The 15520-nt window shown below is 38.1% G+C and overlaps 1 protein-coding gene across 1 annotated transcript; it reads right to left on the reverse strand.

The window, feature by feature from the left end:
- Positions 1–1635: 1635 nt before the first annotated feature.
- hsd17b3 (hydroxysteroid (17-beta) dehydrogenase 3) lies at positions 1636–15107 on the reverse strand. Its single transcript, XM_063490256.1, has 11 exons — positions 14957–15107; positions 5314–5360; positions 5015–5090; positions 4796–4903; positions 3893–3960; positions 3336–3380; positions 2567–2601; positions 2350–2431; positions 2199–2264; positions 1916–2065; positions 1636–1822 (listed from the first exon to the last, which is right to left on the reverse strand). Exons 1-11 carry the CDS (start codon positions 15105–15107, stop codon positions 1715–1717), a joined length of 936 nt encoding a protein of 311 aa, XP_063346326.1. The 3' UTR covers positions 1636–1714.
- Between the last annotated feature and the right edge of the window lie 413 nt (positions 15108–15520).

Below are 15520 nucleotides of genomic sequence, written 5' to 3' on the forward strand. Positions count from 1 at the left end.
GTGGAATAACTCGACCTGAGGGTTTTTTTTTTAAAGCAAATTGAAAAGCTTGTTTATGAGTGCACAGTATTACATGAAATAACACTAATTACTCAAGTAAACTTGAAAAGCATCATTTGTTCAGTAACAATATTGTTTAAAACCAACAATGGTGATATTTAGTTTATTTGAGTGAACAAACAACATGCATCAGTCACTATAAGATGAAGACGTGGAGATAAAATTAAGAATGTAATTTATAGACATGTGTGTTTTACATGGAAACAGTTCAGACAGTACTACTGCATACATATTAATACAGTTAGTTCCATAAGTATTTGGACAGTGAGACAATTTTGCCTCTATACACCATAACAGTGGATTTTAAATCAAACAATTAAGATGTGATGGAAGTGCAGACTTTCACCTTTAATTCAGGGGCTGTTTGACAAAGGCAATGCATTAACTGTGTAGATGTTATAACTTTTTTTTTTTTTAGTACACAACCAGTTTTGTCAGTCAACTGTAAAAATTAATTGGGCAGTTGACTGACAAGTAACTTCATGGCCAGGCGAGGCCTGTTCCAATGTTATTCTGAAGCTGATTCTGAGTGTTGAATGTGGATTTAGTAACTGTTCACTGGAATTTCAAAGATGTCAGTACAAGTAAGGGAGGCCATAGACTGAAAAAAACAAACAAAATCATCCGAGAGATAGCAAAAACTTCAGGAGTGACCAAACACTGACCAGCTCAGGAACACCAAAATGCCTGAAAAACCTCACAAAGATTACAAAAGTAGGCGATGGCAGAATCATTTTGATGGTTAAACAAAAAAAAGAAAGAAACCTTTTCAACATCAACCCAGGTTGAGAACACTCTCAAGGTGGTAGGTGCGTCTAAGTCTACAATCAAGAGATGCCTTCATGAACATAAATACAGAGGGTTTATAGCAAGATGCAAATCGCTGTTTACAGTCAAGAACAAGAAAAGCTGATTAGACTTTCCCAGAAAGCATCTAAACAAACCTGCATAGCTCCACAAAAAAAGAATAAATCAGTCTTCGGACAGATGAAACCAAGATTAACCTGTTGATGGAAAAAGAAAAGCATGGAGAGAAGAACCTATGATCTGAAGCACACCAGCATGCCTGTCACACATGGAGGCAATGTTACAGCCTGGGCATGTTGGACTGTCTTTTGAACTGACTTACAACTGTGTATTGATGATGTAACCGCTGATAGAAGTAGCAGGATGGATTCTGAAGTATACAGTTCTCAGATTCAACCAAGTGCTGCAAAAAACAGACTGCACGGTGCTTCACGGTGTAAATGGACCCAAAGCATACTGATAAAGCAGAGTTTCTTAAGCCAGAGAAATGGGCTATTCTTAAATAAACAAATCAGTTACCTGATCTTAAGCCAACAGAGCATGCTTTTAAATTGCTTTTTAATTCCTAAACAGTTTGTTAAACCCCTTGAATTAAAGTCGAAAGTCTACGCTTCAATCACATCTTCACTCACTGATTTAAAACCCACTGTGGTGGTGTACAGAGGCAAAATTACTAAAACGCTGTCACACAATATGCACACAATGAACACAGTAAATAATGATACTTTCACAAATTACATCCATTAGTTACATGATAATGCTGCATAAAAATACATAATACATTTCTTTATGGCTAGAAATATTTCATACAAACTTCTTCATGTTTATTTCTGGCGTTGATTTTGATTTAGACCAATCCAGCCTGCATTAGTTTTTGCTTGGCGTAGTCTTGTAAGCCTTGCATCATAGGTTCTGCATAGAGAATCTTAAGTGGAATAGTCTGCAGCAACCAGCTCTGTACACACATGCACACACACATACAAACAAAACTGCAGGTCAGTCTCTTGGTGGCAGTTTTTGGCATTATGTTTGTGACTCTAAGTCTTACCAGAACTGTATGACAGATGCTTCCATTTGTTTTGTCTCCAGTGCTGACGTACTGCAGTGAATATTTTACAAAGTCTTCTGGTGAAAAAGTCACCATGTTAGTTTTTTGGAACCCAGCCATTCGAGTGGATACCCCAAATGGAGCCACTGACTGACAACAGTGCATGCGAGGGAAGATTTAGGACAAGAGGACAAGAAATAAAAGACTTTAAAGTTAATTTAAAGAAAATAATTGCTTTCGTTTCATAAACCTTGAGATGATGTCTGAGTGAGGATCAAAATACCTGGATAATAATCCCCTTATCTTTGTATTCAGCTTGTAGAGCTTGAGAAAATCTTTCCACAAACACCTATAAGAACGCAAATTAAAATGTGAAGGATCATACGTCGCCTGGGCAGAGAGAGTTAAAAGTGTGCCGCTGATGTGAAACTTGCCTTTGATGCAGCGTACAGGGTGTACAGGGGAAATGGGATAGAAGCAATTCCAGAAGAAACATTCAATATCATCCCTTTCCCTCTGTAAATACAATAAACATACAAACAGATATAAATAATTAAACAACACTTATGAGCACAAACTCAGTATTAATTAGCATGTTATTATCCATCACTTTACACATTACATCTAATGAAGAAAACATGGGTAGGAAACCTGTTCGCCATGCCTGGGAGAATAATTTTGCACATCTGGAAACAAAAGAAAATAAGTTCAGACTTGAGTCATATGTAGCAATGAAAAGCATTAACTTGTTTTAGAACAATACAAATAATCCTTAAAAAACAGGGGTTTCAAACAAAATGCCCAAGGACCAGAACTGGGCCGGCAAAGACTCCAATCCGACCACTGGACAGCTTTAGAAAATGTAAAGGATGGCATAAAATGTGGAGTTTTAACTCTATTTTAACTCTATACAAAAGTATGTAAATAACAGAAAAGTCCCCGTTCTTTCACTATTAACTATAAAAAATGTTTGGGTGCACAGTAAAAAAAGATAATAAAAAAGAACATTTTTTGCAAATTAACAAAAACTTTGTGCTTTATAATTACAGGACAGTCTGGGTGAAGCTACCAAAACTTTGTCTGTAATTTAATTTATTACTTTATGTCGTTTTTATGTAGAAAACTGAGACATACTGCTGAAATCATACTTCCATATCTCAGGAATCTGTTTTAAACTTCTTTACAATGACAGAAAGGGGAAGGTGATTGATCCGGCCCACTTAAGATCATAGTGGGCTGTATGTGGCACTCAGGGTAAAACGACTTTGACAACCCTGCTCTACAAAATCATTTACGTGCACTTCCTTTACTGGCTAACCCTCTCAGATTATACTGATGATTATATACTGTCTTCATCAATAAACAATCAATATGAACTTAAATTCATTGTTTTGTAGTAACAATAAAACTATGATCTTACCTTGGCCATCGTCTTCACATTGCAGTTTATCACTTTGGTAATTGTCTGAAAACATAGATGAACATGGGTCTCAGATAATCTCTTTATTTATATCTAAAGAAATGTATTTGGAGCTAAAATTCTTTTTTAAAAACATGTTATTATAAACTGAACCCTCTGAGGTTCAACATCAGGATGCTATCTGCTGTCAAACTTACTACCAATAAAAGTAATAATTATGCAAATAGGGTCAATCCAAACAATCTATAGTTAGTCATAATGTTGTAGTGGTATTTTGTTTTTGTTTTTACTTATTGTACATCTGTGGAGTCGTGCACAAGGTCCTGGATCTGTTTATTATACATTTGCACACATATGCAGGTGATGCTATTATATCTGCCAAAGCAATAAAGAGAGTCATACAGAAATCACAGCTAGCAGGTAAGCATGGATGATTTTTTTAGAGCCTAATCATCAATGGCTTTTAATAAGAAACAACAAATATAAACATAATGTGCTTGTACATATACACAAAAAACTAAACACCTTTAAGTATAAGCTGTTGAGGTACTACTGACCTTGTCCAGCTCATCATACTCAAGGAATCTGCAGGGAATGAAGCAAGGAAGCATTCCTACATTGTTGACTGGGGTAGAAAAAAAGCGGGGAAAATAACTGATATTATTTTCTTAAATAATCAGGGTTTTTTCCCCATTTTTTTGTCTCTAGACACACTTCACTTACAAATTTTACAAACCCAATTCCACAAAGTGCCTGTGTTGATTTGCAAATTTTATAAATTTGTGTTTCATTTACAGTTGAACATAGAAAAAATATGTCGAATGTTTAAAATGACCATTTCATGAATAATATTAGCTCACTGTGAATGACATGTCTCAAAAATGTTGGAATGGTGGCAGCAAAAGGCTGGAAAAGTAAATCATACTAAAAAGAAACAGCTGGAGGAATGTTTTGCAGCTAATTAGATTGATCGGTAACAGGTTGGTTGTCTTTTTTGGGGGAAATCTTTGCATGTTCCAGCAAAACATTGATCAACTCGATTCTGCATCAACTACAACTGCATTGTCTGGGTGCTGAACAGGCCTGCCGATCTTCCATAACTTTCACCAAAAAATATGACAAAGGAGACCCAGGGCTGTTGAGCAGCTAGAATCCTATATCGGACAAAACATGGAACAACATTCATCTCCCAAAATTCCACAATCTGTAAATCCAGCAGATTTACAGATTGTTCTTAAAAGAAGAGGGGCTGCTACACTGCAGTAAACATGGCTCTGTCCCAGCTTAGTGCTTAAAAGCTAATGTTTTTCTTAAAATGGTGTTTTAAAAATGAAGATGTTTTGTTGTAAATAAAATATGGGCTCATGAGATTTGCAAATCATTGAATTGTGTTTCTATTTACGCAGCATGCCATCTTTTTTGGAACTGGATTTTGTATGGAGGCACAAATAAAAGCTCACCTAAAACTCCTATGTTGAGGTCCTTCAGTTGCTCTTCAATTTCACTAACGATATTTTCTTTGGTAAAATCTGTTGTTATCACTTTCACCCTCTGCCCCGTGGCTTCTCCTGTGAACAATGAAAAGACAAATATTGTGCACTGTTTGCCTGGATCAACAGCATATTAGCAGATATCATACATTTTAGGAAGCAAAGAAAATAAAACATGCACATAGATACCTATTTCTTTAGCCACTTGATCCAGTTTTGCTTTGGTTCTGCTCATGACTACAATGTTCATTCCCCGCTGAGCTAGCTGAGATGCAATAGCGACAGTGGAAAAGTACATATGAAAACACAGTTACACAGCAAAAAGTAGCAAGTGTGCCTCAAAGGAACAGTAGTTTAACTATGGTGTGCTCATTTCAAATTATTATACATATAAGTATTTGCTAAAATATAAAAAGATATTATGTACAGTATGTGTATTAGTTTTGTTTTATGAGAACACAAGCAGAATTATTTAAACAGTCACTTACTGCAAATGCATATGCTCTTCCTATTCCTTCTGAAGAACCAGTCACCACTGAAAGGAGGATTGAGAGACTGAAAATTACAAATGAATCCCTCATCAAATCTCCTGCAGTTTCCATTCTGACCACTAGAGGCACTGTACTGCACAGTACAGTACAGTAATGCACTGCCTTACCCATCTTCCTCTGCTTTCAGCCAAATCCCAGGATTGTTTTATTATTTGTTTACATTAGTTTAATCCTCACTCCATTCTGTTCGTACAAACTGTGCTAAAACAGCATGTTCCCCTGGTGTGATAAAGAACTGATGGGAACTGCTTGTTTCTGAGCGTTCACTGCTCTCCCATTTCCTCCTGACCCTTATTACAAAGATCACAGGCTGTTTTCATCACCGTTTTCAGGCCTACATGAGCATTCATATCTAATTAGGTTTTACAGCACTGAGAAAATTGTGTAAAGCCATTAAAACATTAAAAAGATCCCATGGTTTGAAGTGTTGTTAGCACAGGGGGGGAAATGAGTAATGTGACACTGCCTATTAACTACTGAAACAGAAACTGAAATTAAGCCTCTGTTTTAATTTGTTCAGCTGAACAAATAAATTGAATTCACAATTTATTTCTGCTCTTTTACTACTTAATTAGGAAAGTATCAAATGACAAAGAAACCTCACATTGAGCCTCAGTTTTATGAAATGCAATCCGCTACAAGTTTTGTCATTTATATTTCTTCTTTAGTGAAAACCACAGTCTACACAAACAGGCAGCAGTATGTTCAAATAGGTCTTTCCCATGTAGATATACACACTCAACTATATAAAAAAAAACCTAATTATATAAACTTAAGAACTACATTCAAGACAATGAAATAGTGAAAATAACCAAACTGAGCATGTGTGGTGAGGTGATGTGATGAGAAGTGGACGTTTTGATTTTAATATATGGTGCTCATGTTAAACATGATCAAAGTTTTAAATAATACAGTCAACATAAGTAAAGGTTACTGCAGTGAACCAAAAGCTCAAGTTTCAGACTGCTCTAAATGCTCTAAGACAGGAGTGTCAAACACAAGGCCTGGGGACCAGAATTGGCCCAGCAAAAACTGCAATCTGGCCCACTGGAAAGCATTAGAAATTTTTGTTTTTTCAAATAAGTTTTATAATGTTTCCTGTTGATAAAGACGTCCCCCATGTCTATTCATCCTGCACCAAATAATTAAGTATTAAATAAACAATTAGATGACAGAAAAACTCCTGTCTTTTTTTTTTTTTACTATCATCTATAATACAAATTTCTGTTGTTAAACTTCCTTATACTGACAGAAATGGGAGTTTCTTTGTACCAGCCCACTTACGGTAAGTTCAAAGTGAGTTGTGTGTGATTCTCAATGTTTGCATGGAGCAATCAGTACAAAACAAACAAAAAACTCAAAAAGAGTGTGGTCTTAAAGGGAGAGGCACTAAAACTGTGATCATCTGCACTATGCCCCAGGAGAAGATAAATAAGGATTATTACTCTAACATTAGTAAACACATCCGCACAAGCACAAAATCCATTTAGTGAATATCTGGAAAGAAAACTATACTAGACAAACGGTCCTAACAGGTATTCAGTCAGTTTTCTTTTATTTATTGGTAATTTTTTTAAGCCCACCATTTTCTGCTTGATCATAAAAATTATACTATTCATCTATCCATCCATCTTCTGCTTATCCGGGGCTGGGTTGCGGGCAGCAGCCTAACCAGAGAAGCCCAGCAATCGCTCTCCCCGGCTACCTCCTCCAGCTTATCCGGAAAACACCAAGGCGTTCCCACGCCAGCCCGAGAAATATACAGTGGCTTGCAAAAGTATTCGGCCCCCTTGAATTTTTCCACATTTTGTCACATTACAGCCACAAACATGAATCAATTTTATTGGAATTTCACGTGAAAGACCAATACAAAGTGGTGTACACGTGAGAAGTGGAACGAAAATCATACATGATTCCAAACATTTTTTATAAATAAATAACTGCAAAGTGGGGTGTTTCGTAATTATTCAGCCCCCTTTGGTCTGAGTGCAGTCAGTTGCCCATAGACATTGCCTGATGAGTGCTAATGACTAAATAGAGTGCACCTGTGTGTAATCTAATGTCAGTACAAATACAGCTGCTCTGTGACGGCCTTAGAGGTTGTCTATGAGAATATTGCGAGCAACAACACCATGAAGTCCAAAGAACACACCAGACAGGTCAGGGATAAAGTTATTGAGAAATTTAAAGCAGGCTTAGGCTACCAAAAGATCTCCCAAGCCTTGAACATCCCACGGAGCACTGTTCAAGCAATCATTCAGAAATGGAAGGAGTATGGCACAACTGTAAACCTACCAAGACAAGGCCGTCCACCTAAACTCACAGGCCGAACAAGGAGAGCGCTGATCAGAAATGCAGCCAAGAGGCCCATGGTGACTCTGGACGAGCTGCAGAGATCTACAGCTCAGGTGGAGGAATCTGTCCATAGGACAACTATTAGTCGTGCACTGCACAAAGTTGGCCTTTATGGAAGAGTGGCAAGAAGAAAGCCATTGTTAACAGAAAACCATAAGAAGTCCCGTTTGCAGTTTGCCACAAGCCATGTGGGGGACACAGCAAACATGTGGAAGAAGATGCTCTGGTCAGATGAGACCAAAATGGAACTAACACTGCACATCACTCTGAACACACCATCCCCACTGTCAAATATGGTGGTGGCAGCATCATGCTCTGGGGGTGCTTCTCTTCAGCAGGGACAGGGAAGCTGGTCAGAGTTGATGAGAAGATGGATGGAGCCAAATACAGGGCAATCTTGGAAGAAAACCTCTTGGAGTCTGCAAAAGACTTGAGACTGGGGGTTCACCTTCCAGCAGGACAACGACCCTAAACATCAAGCCAGGGCAACAATGGAATGGTTTAAAACAAAACATATCCATGTGTTAGAATGGCCCAGTCAAAGTCCAGATCTAAATCCAACCGAGAATCTGTGGCAAGATCTGAAAACTGCTGTTCACAAACGCTGTCCATCTAATCTGACTGAGCTGGAGCTGTTTTGCAAGGATTTCAGTCTCTAGATGTGCAAAGCTGGTAGAGACATACCCTAAAAGACTGGCAGCTGTCATTGCAGCAAAAGGTGGTTCTACAAAGTATTGACTCAGGGGGCTGAATAATTACGCACACCCCAGTTTTCAGTTATTTATTTGTAAAAAATGTTTGGAATCATGTATGATTTTCGTTCCACTTCTCACGTGTACACCACTTTGTATTGGTCTTTCACGTGGAATTCCAATAAAATTGATTCATGTTTGTGGCTGTAATGTGACAAAATGTGGAAAAGTTCAAGGGGGCCGAATACTTTTGCAAGCCACTGTAATCTCTCCAGTGTGTCCTATATCTGCTCCAGGGCCTCCGCCCGATGGAACATGCCCGGAACACCTCAACCAGGAGGCAATATTATTTATATAGCGCCAAATCTCAACAATATAAAGGCACTTTATATTGTAAAGAAAACAGAGAAAACCCCAATAATCATACGAAATCATATGACTCCTTACGAGCAGGCATTTTGGCGACAGTGGGAAGGAAAAACTCCCTTTTAACAGGAAGAAACCTCCAACAGAACCAGGCTAAGGGAGGGGCAGCCAAAGACAAAGACATGCTGTTGAAGAGAGCCAGAGAATAATAATAACTAATAATTAATACAGAGGGGTGTATAAACACATAGTGAATTTAAAAATGTGACTGAAGAAGAAACAATGCATCATTGGAATTCCCCAGCAGCCTAGATCTATTGCAGCATAACTAACAGAGGATTCAGGGTCACCTGATCCAGTCCTAACTATATGCTTTATCAAAAAAGGAACGTCTTAAGCCTAATCTTAAAAGTACAGAGGCTGTCTGTCCCCTAAATCCAAACTCGAAGCTGGTTCCACAGAAGACGGACTTGAAAGCTGAAAGCTCTGCCTCCCATTCTACTTTTGAATACTCTAGTAACCACAAGCAAGCCCGCAGTCCTAGAGCGAAATGCTGTAATGGGGGTGATATGGTACTATAAGGTCATTAAGATAAGATGGGGCCTGATTATTCAAGACCTTGTATGTGAGGAGTACATACAAATTTAAATTCAGTTTAATGGTGAGCCATTGAAGAAAAGCCACTATATTAGAAACATGCTCTCTCTTTCTTACTATAGCTGCAAATTAGAACAATTAACTTTTCACATAGTAACAAGATTTTATAATGCTATAACACCCCTAAAAGAATAAAAATAGTGTTATATTGTTCACTTGGTAGAGTGGCAAAAATAGGCTGCCTTAGTCAATGTCCTTTTATTTTTTCTGCAGAAACTGAGTTACTGTTATTTAAGTTTACACAAACTTTATCTAGACTAACCTCAAATCTGGTGTTTTAATATTCCTTGATTACTCAAATATTTTTAATTCAATTGCAACAAACCTGAAATATACTATGTATGTTTGTTTGTTTTTTTTGTTTGTTTTTTTTTACAATTTTTGCCTCCACCAAAATACAGTGGAGGTGAAAGGAGAGCATTTATTTAAAATACTTGCCAATGGACAGGAACCATTTGAATAATCCCTATGAAAACATAAACTATATGAAATACAGATTGTCCTGTATCATGATTATTAAAGAAGAAACATTACAAGATGTACCCAAAAAGCTGGTTCTCGTCATCTTGACGTAACATTTTCAGTGTGATTTTTTTCGGTCTCAACTGCCTGCAAATTTTTCCAACCTTATAAACAGCACATTTGCGTAATGGCTTAAACTAGCACTACTGGCGAAAAATGGGCTGTGAGATCAGTTTCTTGATCATTAAGATGCAAATTGTAATGTCCATTGATCAGCAATGATTGATCAATGGTCCTATGTACCACAGAGCTAACTTGTCAGGCCAGGACTCCACAGTCTATTCACACCTACAGGCCAGTGGCCACTCTTTCAATGATGAGAATGTGCACATCATGGACAGGGAGGAACGCTGGGAGTCAAGGAGGCCATTCACATGAAAAGGGAAAGACCATTTCTGAATTGAGGAGGGGGCCTAAGGGTACATCTTTCCCCATCTCACAATGCTCTGTGAATGGCACTCATGACCATTGATCAGTGGTCTTTGATCAGTAGTTGTTGATCATTGGTTGTAAAAATTTGCATATTAATGATCAAGAAACTGACTGCACAGGCCATTGTTTGCCAGTAGTGCTAGTTTATGTCACTGCTGCAGCAGCAGTTGTGTGGGGTTGAAGGGAAAAGGACCCAATCGCAGGCACTGATGATGCAATGAGTGGGCTTTATTTACATGAGATGATAATACAGACAGAACACAGATGGGATGGACGGAAACTAAGAACAAACCTAAACTGGGACAATCTAACGAACAAATATGAAACCATAACTCAGAGGAAAACATACGTGGTGGAACACGGGATGACATGTGGAGGTAACACAGACGAACCAGTGATGAGCACACACTGTAAATACACACAGAGGAAAACGCGGAATGGCAAACAGGAGGGCTGAACCTAACTGACCTGACGAGACAGGGGAAACGTAAGCTGAACACACTGACATAAGACACGGACCTTCACAATAAAACAGGAAATACACAGAGTATATAGACTGGGGGGGAAAAGAGAAAACTGAGGAGCGTGAGGGAGAGCACAGACATCACTGCCTGGGGAAACATGGATTAGACAAGGAGGGGAAAACAAGGCACCAGAACTCCAGTACACAGAGGGAGACAAAGGGGGTAAAGACACAAGGGGAAATCCAAACTGAACAACTAAGGACCCATAGACTAACTCCTTAGAGTAACAAATGAACTTAATACCAAAAAAAAAAAGGGGGGCGCTTGGTCAAAATGACCCAGGACCATGACAGTTTTAGTCATTACGCAAATGTACTGTTTATAAGGGTGGAAAAATTTGCAGTCAGCTGATACTGAAGAAATCACACTGAAATATTTAATGAAAAATATGAAACAACATTTTCATAAATTAAAAGGGTCCTTAGCTGGTAATGTTCTTTGAAGAACCATAGAGTCTTTAAAAAGAACCATTTAAGAACCATTATTTTTCTGAGAGTGAAGAAACACACCATTATGTAGTTATATAACATTTGGTTATAAAACAAAAATTGGATTCCTCTGTGACAAACTGAATAAAATCAACATGCCAAAAATAATTTGAAACCAGACATGACTGTGACATTTTCCTTTATGCAAATGAGCTCTGTGAACTGCAGCAGCCTGTGGAGGCTTCTCTTCAAAGACAAATGTGCTGTTGTGTGAGAGTGATGCAGAAAGAAAGACTGTCATTTAAAAGCCAGCAGGATAGTAAAACTGTAAGCCAACTTAAGACATTTTCCAATATTAAATTAATGTTGAGCCTATGCCAGGGGTCCCCAATCCCAGTCCACGAGGGCCGGTGTCCCTGCAGGTTTTAGATCTCACCCTGGGTCAACACACCTGAATCACACGATTAGTTCATTACCAGGCCTCTGGAGAACTTCAAGATATGTTGAGAATTTATCCATTTAAATCAGCTGTGATGGATAAAGGACACATCTAAAACCTGCAGGGACACCGGCCCTCGTGGACTGGGATTGGGGACCCCTGGCCTATGCACTCAACAAGGGCAACAAGGGAATAGAAAGTCTATTTGTCCCCATTGTTAACAGTGTTTCTAAGTGCCATGTTTGTCCAGAGTCCACTTTATACAAAACTGTGTGGTCTCACAAAGCTTGCCACAGCTACTTCACTATGATATGTCACAACGAGTTCATTGTACTCTATTGTCAGAGTTGAGTAAATAAATACTGAAGGATGACACAATGTTTAGACACAGTGTTTGCAATGTTGCCTCTGTCCACCAGCGCAGCGGATTTTAAATCAAATAACATAAATGTGATTTAAGGGCAGAATTTCATCTTTAATTCAAGTGGTTTAACACAACTTTTAGGAATTACAGACGTCATTGTGCATAGTTCCCTGTGTTTAGAAACTCAAAAAGCTGGACAAACTAAGATCATTTTAAGTTATATTGAAATCTTGTGGACATCACCAGATGTTAATGCTTTGCTCAGGCCTTAACTGCAACTACATTCAGTTTGTCTTTCTCTCTACCTTCAGATTTTATTTTCAGTAACTAAAAAACATGCTCTATTTGACTAATATCAAATGAATTATTTGTCTATTGAAGAGTATCCCATTACTTTGGCTTGAGAAACTCTTGGGTTGCTTTTGCAGCATGCTTTGGGTCATTATCTATTTGCACTGCCTGATAGGTTATGCAGCACATGGCTGAATCTGAGCAGAGCATATAGCCCTGCACACTAAATAATTCATCCTTCTACATTTATCAGTCACATTATCAGTAAACAATAGTGATTCACTCACAATTAGAATCATACACACACATGTCGTAATAATGCCCCTACCATCTTTGTCAGATAAGGTGGTATGCTTCAAATCACGAGCAGTTTCCCTTGCTATCGTTCTGGTACAAGTTAAGTTGAGTTTCATCAATCTGGTTTGCAGGCTCTGCTAGATGTTTTTGGCCTTCCTGTTTCTGAGTATGACCAGTGGTTTGCATCTCGGTGTAAAACCTCTGTAATTACATTCATGAAAGCATTTCTTAATTGTAGCTCTTGATGATGATTCACCTACCACCTTAAAAGTGTTCTTACCTTGGTTAGATGTTGTGTTTGGGTGCTGCTGAGCTGCCCAGTGCCTTTACAACTGATGATTAGGTTACCCCTGCATTTTTAGTGTCTCTCTGGCAGGCTTGTTTTGGTTGTTCAGCCTAGTGATTCCCTCCCTCACTTGCACTGACATCTTATTGGTGGACAGCTACCAAATACAAGTACAGCACTTATATTTGAAAAGCCCACATCTCTTATCTGCCTAATTATTATGAAATAAAAAAAGAAAATGCATCATCTGATAGTGAAATAGTCAATTGTCCTAATTATTTGTGAGCTTCTAAAAAATGGGACATTACCATTTGAGTAACTTATTCTCTTTGTTATCAATAGATCCATGCACATACACAACACCGCTTAGGCTTCTTGAAACTAAAAACGTTTAAAAGGTCTGAAGAGGGATACAAATGGGACTTTCCAATTATTGGGAGAAATAACTGGAGAGGGGTGTCATTTATGCAGCCTAGAACATGCTGTTCAGATATTATTCCTCTGTGCCGGAATGTAATGAAAGTGTGAAGGAAAGTGGGCTTTGGGAAGAAAAGCAAGATCAGCCCAGTGTTTTTATTAGGCTTCTTTGAGCACTGTGAGAGAATAACCCCTTCATAAGATGCCAAAGCAAACCTCTTGAGTGAATGAAACTGCTTCTGGACCTGCAGAGGAATGTCACAAGGAGATTGGCAAGACAGCCAGTATTTGCTCATTTCCTCAGCCGCCTTTAAGTTGACACTATTCTGTAGTTTCATTTGGAGTGTTTAAGTTAGATTTGTTGTACCCACTTCGAATGTAAAAGTTTCCTGCTTATTATTCTTAATCCTGTATGTCCACTCACTACAAAAACACTTCAGGGTAAAATGTTTTGGGAAAACACTGAAAAACATGATTGGTTTAAATCAAACCTTCAACAGTAATTTGCCGTTTTCAACCCGAAGGTTTGGCTTTACTTGTCTGTTCTTGAAATCTGAAAATGTTTTTCCTATTCTTAATTAGAAACAGTTTGCCTATATAATTTGCATATCATAATTTGCACTTTAACAGTCTTTTTTACACAACTACATGCCAATCTAAATTATTACAAGTTTGAAAATCAATGGAATAGGGTGCATTTTGTCAGTGAGCTTATCACTGCATGTAATTGTGTATAAAATAAATTTAGTTGTTATATTTTCTTTACATTTTTTGGAAGAGTAGGCTATAGTGTGGTAAGGTAGAGGTATATTTCTGACTCCCTGTACTGTACCAAGTTCTTACTGTTAAACGAGTCACACAGGTATGTGTTCCTTGTCGTCATGCAGCTTTTTTCCAATGTCAACTATGCTGACACAGATCATTTTGCTCATCTCAAAATGGATGTTATGTGAAAAACATGCAGTTTATGCTTGATGTTCCATACATTTTGATATTGAATTTGAATTGTGTTTTCTGTACATATATCAGCTGCCCTGCAAGTATATTTAAAAAGAAGTATTTTAAGTGTCGGGACTTGCCTCCTTTGGGTATATCAGCGCACAAGCGCAATCTTGTGTAACAATGAAATGTTAAAACAAGTTTGGGCAGGGAACTCATCCTATTGTGACCTACTAAATGCACTTTTACACACAAGTTGATCAACTAAATCACTTTCACTGCTTAGTGTTCATGGCACTTGCAGATTCTGCCATGTACACTTTGGCATATTAATTAATTCTAATAATGTAGTCATTTAAAAGTTCTAATTACATACAGTATACACATAAATGTAGTGTTGTATCACAAAACGTGATACCTATGTTGGCTTGATACTACATAACCTACTGAAGTTCCAGGATTTATTTATCATAGCATGACCTACTGAAGATTGTATGGTATTCATTACACATGGCACAGACACGCACAGCACAAACGCATACATGTGGACATGCATAAACATGCTGCTCACCTGCCCACTCTCCCATTGAGGTGAAGAAAGTTTCTGGCAGTGGAAACCACAGTTTTGGAAAAAGCATCCTACTGAAAAGCAGTAGCCTCACTCCATAGTACACCACAACTCCAGTACCAAGAGAAATGAAAAAGAGTTCCATGAAATCCATGCTTCTCTGGTACAGAAGGCTCAGGATTCAAGTGTCTGTGAGTCTGTGAGAGAAACGTTTTTGTTCAGTGAGAAAGACTGACACAAAGAGGGAATGAGGAACAGGACCCTCCCATTTAAAAACATCTCAATATGCGCACAGACAGGCAGACAGTCACACACACACACACACACACACACACACACACACACACACACACACACACACACACACACACACCAACAAACTTAGGCTGGTAGGTGTGTAAGAGTGCTAAATGTGTAATTAAATCTGATCTTTTTCTGAGGAGCTGCTTTATGACTTCACTTTCATTTATAAAAAAGTCTCACTCACCTTTAGCGCTGCAATGTCTGATCAAATATTTGTAAAATTGTCATTTCTCATTTTTTATTTGATATTTCTGTCTGCCTTTC

Source organism: Pelmatolapia mariae, linkage group LG12 (assembly GCF_036321145.2).
Source record: "Pelmatolapia mariae isolate MD_Pm_ZW linkage group LG12, Pm_UMD_F_2, whole genome shotgun sequence".
In the NCBI taxonomy this organism is placed as follows: Eukaryota; Metazoa; Chordata; class Actinopteri; order Cichliformes; family Cichlidae; genus Pelmatolapia; species Pelmatolapia mariae.